Source organism: Phyllostomus discolor, chromosome 1 (assembly GCF_004126475.2).
Source record: "Phyllostomus discolor isolate MPI-MPIP mPhyDis1 chromosome 1, mPhyDis1.pri.v3, whole genome shotgun sequence".
In the NCBI taxonomy this organism is placed as follows: Eukaryota; Metazoa; Chordata; class Mammalia; order Chiroptera; family Phyllostomidae; genus Phyllostomus; species Phyllostomus discolor.
In genome coordinates, this window is record NC_040903.2 from 42,062,381 (window position 1) to 42,069,447 (window position 7,067).

The window sequence follows — 7,067 nt, forward strand, 5'->3', positions numbered from 1 at the left end:
TCCATCAATCACCCACAAAGGTGAAAGTCTCAGTCTTCCTAATTTTTACTTCCCTGTCTATAAGATCATGGTAATATTAATACTGTCTGCCTCACAAGGTTATTGATAGGTGTCAAATTATATATTTTTATTTATATATTTATATATAGGAATTATGTATGAATAACATATACATATTATACATAAATATATATATATATATCTGAATATATGTGTTCCTACTACATATACCCTCTCTGAATTTTACTAAATGTGACCTGACAAGCTTTTAATTTATAATAACTAATTTTTAAAAGGCCATATATTTCTAAACAAACCTAAATGGTATTAGTAATAACAATAACAATAATATTTTCTGGTTCAGGTAGACACCTGTGTTAACTTTTCTACTTGACAATATTGGACTAAGTGTACAGGTGAACTGGGAAGACACATTCTATCTCTAATACTAATATACTCACCCATTCTTGTAACCATGTGCAAATCACCTAATCTTTCAACGTCAGACAGACATTCTGCCTATAATATAATAGTAATATAATAATATATAATATATGCAAATGTCAGACAGACAGCAATTCTTCTTGTCTACCTGCCTCAGAGGTCTACTTAGAAGATTATTCATTGAGTAATAACTGTTTCTTGCAAATTTAACTTTTGTGTCTTTAAACACACAGGACAGTTAATTAGTGTAGCAGTAAAACCACCTAAGCAGATAAAGGAGACAATGTGAAGATAGTACAGCATTGTAATTAGAGCCTACGTTTGGAGTCAGATAGACCTTGCTTACCCAGTTCTGCCATTTATTGCCCCTAGGAAGATAATGTTACCTTGTGAACCTCAGTTTCCTTGTGTGTAAAATGGGTATAATAATATAACCATAGCTTGTTATAAAGATTAAATGTGCATGTTGTTTTAGAAAAGTAATTGGAACATAGTACATGTGAAACAATAACAATTATTTTCTTCTGCAACAACTCATAGTTTGACTTTAAACAAAGTGCTAAATTCATCCAAACCTGCTTTTGCAGCTTCAAAAAAAAAAAGATATCATCTGACAACTTCAGATGAAAGCTTGCAAGATAGAATTTAATGATTGCATGGTACTTTGAATTACCCAAAGCTTAGTTCTATCACCTCACAATCACTATTCTAAAAATCTCAGAAATTGCCCAACCATGCAGGCAATGTACGTGTCTGGGAGAAGATTGGTCTTGCAGGTTCTGGCATGACTTGTGTCTTGACAGCTCATTTTTTTTTCTCAACTTCTTAAAACTTTCCTAATCTCTAATCCATTTCTAAATGCTTTTAGTACAGTTCTTCTAAATTGTAACCTTGACAAACCCAATAAATGTAGCCAGAGTGCCCATTTCAACACCTATCCCCTTAGAAGTCCTGCTCCCCAACTGCCCAACTGACCCCATTATCAAGCATAAGGCCAAAAGACATCATAAAACTTATAAACCTTTGTGCTGATTTTGAAGCACATGATATTGCTTCTTCTTCTTGAATGTTTCTATTTATTCCCTCTTTATAGTGAAGCAGTGACATGTTTTTGGAGGGAAGCAGACAACAATGAAAGAATAACAAAGGTCTTCTACACAGTCATAGTTACTCCAAACTGATGAATTCCTTTCATGAAATGCTGCACTAAGATGAACTTGATTTTCAGGCAATAGTACATGTTGTAATCTTTTTATAAAACAGTGATGATAAATAGTAATTAAGTGTTATACTCTCAGTCACTGATCACCTTTGAGATAGGATGGAAAAATCATGTCGTATTTTATTTAAATATAAAGATGGTTTTAAGAAAATTAAATAAGGGCAGTTCATGCATTCTTTTAAATGTTTTAAAAATCATACCAATGAAAATAAAATTATATCACCACCTTTTCTTCTTAAGCATATATGTGTATTATTTCATATTAATCTATTTATGATCTCTTTCTTTGTCCCCATACTGTATTGGCATGCATGGGTGTACATACACATACATTTTCTCCATGTGTGGGTATGCACATGTGCGTGTTTACCATTTCTCTGTTAGACTGCAAACTTTTCAAAGACTCTCCTTTTTGGTCCCCACACATGATAGACAGTGTGTTACAGTAGAAAAGTATAGACTTTGGAGCCAGATAGACCACAGTTAGATTCTAGATTCAACACTTCACTGAACCTGGATACTTCGAGCTGGTGATCACAACAATACAGTGATCACAATAGCTGCTTCTCAGGATATTGTCAAAATTAAATGAGATTTACAGAATGTACAATACATAATAGGTGCTCAACAGATGGTTGTCTTCCATGTAGAACTGAGTACACAATGAGAACTCGCTAAAAGTTGTTGCATTAACAAGAATTGACCTTTTTTTCTTTTGAGAGAAAGAATCATCAATATGTTATTCCCTTTATGTATACATTCATCAGCTGCTTCTTGCATGTGTCCTTACAAGAATCAAACCCACAACCTTAACATAGCAAGTCAATTCTCTCACCAACTGAGCTACCTGGCCAGGGCAAACAGGACTGATCTTAGCTGAAGGAGAGGTGAGGCCCAATGTTAAACACCTGCAGCACAATCATACAGCAGCCCTGAGCCTAACTCTCAGTAAAGTGGCCCTTGAATATCACTATCTATTGACTAATTTTACTGGGAGGGGGGGAGATTACCAGATTAATTTTATATCAAGATTTTCCATGTAAACAAACATTTTTAATCCAAAAATGACCACCCTCCCTGTTTGACACAAACTACCCAAGTAGTGTCTGTATCCTCCCTTCAGTTTTCCATACCTTCATAAATTATCTTCTCCTCCATAATTATCACTACGTTGCATAAATGAGTACTTTTTTCCCTTGCAGGGAAAGGTAAAGGGTGAGATCACCTCCCATTAAGCTATAATTATACCAATTTAAATAGAACAAAGGGCTACCTCTTTAAAACATGACATATTTCATGTCTGCTTTTGTTTCTTTATATCTTAACAGTTCCCTTTTTATGGCTTTATACTGTATCAGGTCTTCTCAAACTTCAGTACAAATAAGAAATAATGTGTGTAACTCCCATGCCTCAACTAGAGATTTATTGGAATTTCTGAAATGAGAACTGGACTTCTCTGTTTTTAACAAGCATCCAGTGAATCTAATGCAAGCCACACACTGAGAGACAGTCATATCCTATTGAGTAAAAATTAAAGTTGTCCATGATGTTTAATTTGAATATTACTCATTTCACCTTCATCTATTTAAATGTATGTAGATATGAGTGTCTGTAAATTTGGTCTATTTACCTTTAATTCTTATCAGTGGTTGCTGGTGGGCACAGCATATATCCACTATCAATATATGCAAATGTAAGTTTACAGTTGTTCTTTGGAAAAATAATGCAATAATTAATAAATAATAATACAAAAATAAGCTGTTTTACATACTTGCAACTGTAAACCTACTTTTTCACTCCCCTCTATTAATAATAGATTTTTTTCTACTCAACTCTTTTCCCTATAAATTTATTCTTGGTAAAGTTTTCTTTAACTTTCTTTCATAGGTATGTGTTTATAAAACTCACCTGTTGATCACTGCATGCTCAAAGAATAGCATAAGAGTTTGAAGGAAATAGCAGCAAAAGAATTTTTATCTTGGTCTAGATTTCTTCTCACCCTTAAATTCTAAAATAGTGGTTCTCATTTAGAACAGGTGGAGTGGGGGTAGGAAAGTATCAGAAATCTGACTAAAGAGGAACATGCCATTTAATAAACCTATCCACCTATTTTTATATAACTTCCCAGTTATGAACCAATGTCCTTAAAAAGAAATTGCCCACATATGTCCTAGTATTTCAATCATATCTTTTCCCCAGAGCGTTGCTGTTGGTACACTTACTCCAGCAATTGTGTGCACTAAATATATTCCCTTCTCCTGGAGTCCATTCTCTTAGCATTTCCAAAGGTCAATTCAACCATGATATGCTCTACTCATTGTACAATTTTTAGGTCAGGAAGGCATTTTTGTTTGTTTTTTATTTTTTCCTTGAGATGTACCTTCCATCTGCTTGAAAGGAGGACTAAAACTAGGTACATCTTTTGTTTCAAATTAAAGTCTATACGTAGAAAAATTCACTCCAATACCCCCACCTTATAGCTCCTCTCAGCAAACCCCAGACTCACTCAGATCTAGCATGGAAAATAAACCCTGAAATCTATTTAATATCTTGAGTTTGATAGAAATTATAAATTTAAATGAAAATACTCTTTTCTATGGCAGTATTCTTAAAAATACTGCAGGCAAAAAGGGTAGGACACAAACTATCATAGATTATAGAGAAGTACTTGCAAAGGCAGGGAGTCTTAAAAAATCTGACTAAATTTGTAATGCCTGTAGCTCTTAGTTTCTTCGTTAACATATATAGACAAGTATTAAACTTCTCATGACAAGTATATAGAACTTTCTATCAATGACAGCACCTGTGTGTTGTTCTCTATTAAGATTCCATTGCAAGTTTTACATTTTTCAAACTGTTTTCTTCTGAAAGTAGAAATTAATTTCAATAAAAGATATGCCCATACATCAATCAGAGAAAATAAAATATTAATCTGAAGATAAAGTTATTTTCAGAATACAAACTTATACACTAAAATCTGGATTCTGTTTAGTTTCTAACTTCGAAAGAAAATGACCTCAAAATAATTATGACACATCTACTACAGAAATTGATTGTGGTACCTCATTAGGTTTATTTTGAAATCTAGTTATAACAGTTTAGTCATATTGTCTTTTTAAGTTATTTTTCACTCTTTCAAAACATCAATAATTTTTAAAATGTAAACTACTTACATAAATAAATGTACTTTGGATCTGCATGATATCAGATATTTTTATCATGTATGTCTTTGAAAAATAAGAATATTTTCTCAATAAGACAAAGCCCAAGCAAAAAATATGTTCTATTCTTCTTGAAATAAACAAACAAAAACTAAAAGAGAACTGCCAACCACTATGTACCTTTATCCTCTTTTGAACTCTTCTGAAAGTATATTAAAAATTTGGGGGATGGGACCTAAGAGAACAGAAAACACTAAAATAGTATAGAAATCTATTTCTTAATGTAATTTTATGTTAAATATCAGAAGTATTTTTCTATGCTAAACAAAAAATAAATCATATCTATATATCTGTTGTTTATGTCATTTTAAACTACAAGTTAATTTAAGATGAAGAAAAAGAGAGGGGGCAACTCACGAATGCATTGCTGACCAGCCAGGAAGAGTCCTGTGGAGACCTCGGTCTGCAACCAAGTGTGTGCATCCAGGCTCTATCCGCAACTTCCTGGGCTGGATGAGGTGAAGAAAGAAGTCACTGATGATCTAAACAGAACCAGTCTGACGGGTCTTGGCTAGTGTGATGAAAATTGTTTGTGTAACTTGTAGGACAAAGTCAAATTTTATAGGGAGCTGGAGAACATGGTTTATAAGTACTTTCTAGGAGTGGAAACTTAAAAACCTTTTCTTAAGACTCTAACTTAAAAGTATTAACATAGACCAGAATGTTTATAAAAGTCAGATGTTCAAATCTAGAAAGAAACTCTGAAATCTTCTGGCTCAACATCTTTGAGTTTCCAGTGAAGAAACTGAGGTTTAATTGAGTTGAATGACTTGGTCAAAATCACATAGTTTATTAACCACTAAACCAGTACAAACGCTCATATTTTTTTTAACTAATCTGACATGCCTTCCACTCTACCATGAATATGATGAAAGTTTTCCTTTGGTATTAACTATAATCAACTATTGAAAATATAGTAGAGATTAGAGAAGCATGAATATCTTAAAATTATGTAACATTGTTCTTCTAGAAAAGTCAAGTTGTTTACAAATATTAACCCCCAATTGAGATGGTATATCTCTTTCATTATACCAGAGACCAGCATATCAGCCAACACTGAATCACTACTGTCTTATTTCTGAAAAATAAATTATGTATTATAAAAATTTGTTCACACAGTTATATGCAAAACTATGTATTTGTGTTATGTATAATCTTTAAATTGACTTTCCTAATCCTAAGAAACTAGATTAGGTGTTTCTCCTTTATGATCTCATGGTATCATAGCACTAAGCATATTATACTACAGTTTTTTGTTTACTTATATCTCAACTCCACTGGACTGTGAATTCTTAAAAAACAATAACCATATTTCTAACACATATGGCTCTTGAAAATATGTCTGGAAAGGAGGGAGGGAAGGAAAGTGTTAGAGAGTATTTGTGACCAATCCTAAAAACCACCACTAAAAATGCAAATAGATACTGTTTCGTGTTTGCTACACATCCATTTAGCCAATGGCTCATCTGAACAGACATAGACATTGGGATCCACAGTGAAGTGTGGGCATAAGCTGTCAAAAATTGAATCACTCTCTAGCAATAACCCCCAAAAAACTCTATGTTGAGGCACACTGTACTCAGGACTAGAGAGAGCATTGCATCTACCCTGTTTTTCTGGACAATAAATCACTTAATGCAGTGGAATGACATTATATTTACTTGAAGTTTTTTAATACATAGTATTAGTTTTCTGTATACTCATTAGAAAGAAAAATTTAGCCAAAAATAAAAAGGCAACAATAATGAAGTAAAAACTTCCATTCTATGAGATTAAACTGTTCTTACACAGCCTTTAAAAAGAAGTGAAATTCTCACTAAGGAGGCGTTAATACTGGTTTAACACTGGTTTACTATATTCTACTTTATGCTCATATTTTATGAAAATGTTGATAATACTCTTGCCTTCAGAGAAAAACAGATTTTTTCTCAGTGTGACTCTGGGCCAAGACTTGTCAGACTCATTTTAACAGAATTGCATGACTTTTTTTTAACCCAAATCCAGATTTCAAACTCAAACAAATTCTTGTATATGGTCCTATGATCTTGTATACTTAGGATTTTGTACACCTAAAGATAAATTTTTAAAAACCCAATGAATATAAGCTAGAATTTATAGAAAACCAGAAAGCCAGAGATTAAGGCTATGTAAACAGAAGCTGACTGCATATTAGTCTAAGG

The 7,067-nt window shown here is 32.9% G+C and overlaps 1 protein-coding gene across 1 annotated transcript in view; it reads right to left on the minus strand.

Annotated features, from left to right (window-relative positions):
* The window catches only part of LOC114491861 (transmembrane protease serine 11E-like), a 41,131-nt gene extending 35,794 nt beyond the window's left edge, over positions 1-5,337 (minus strand). Inside the window, exon 1 of the mRNA XM_036021343.1 lies at positions 5,245-5,337. Within this exon, the coding sequence (XP_035877236.1) occupies positions 5,245-5,252 (8 nt within the window). The 5' untranslated portion in view covers positions 5,253-5,337. The remainder of the gene's footprint in view (positions 1-5,244) is intronic.
* Positions 5,338-7,067: the final 1,730 nt, after the last annotated feature.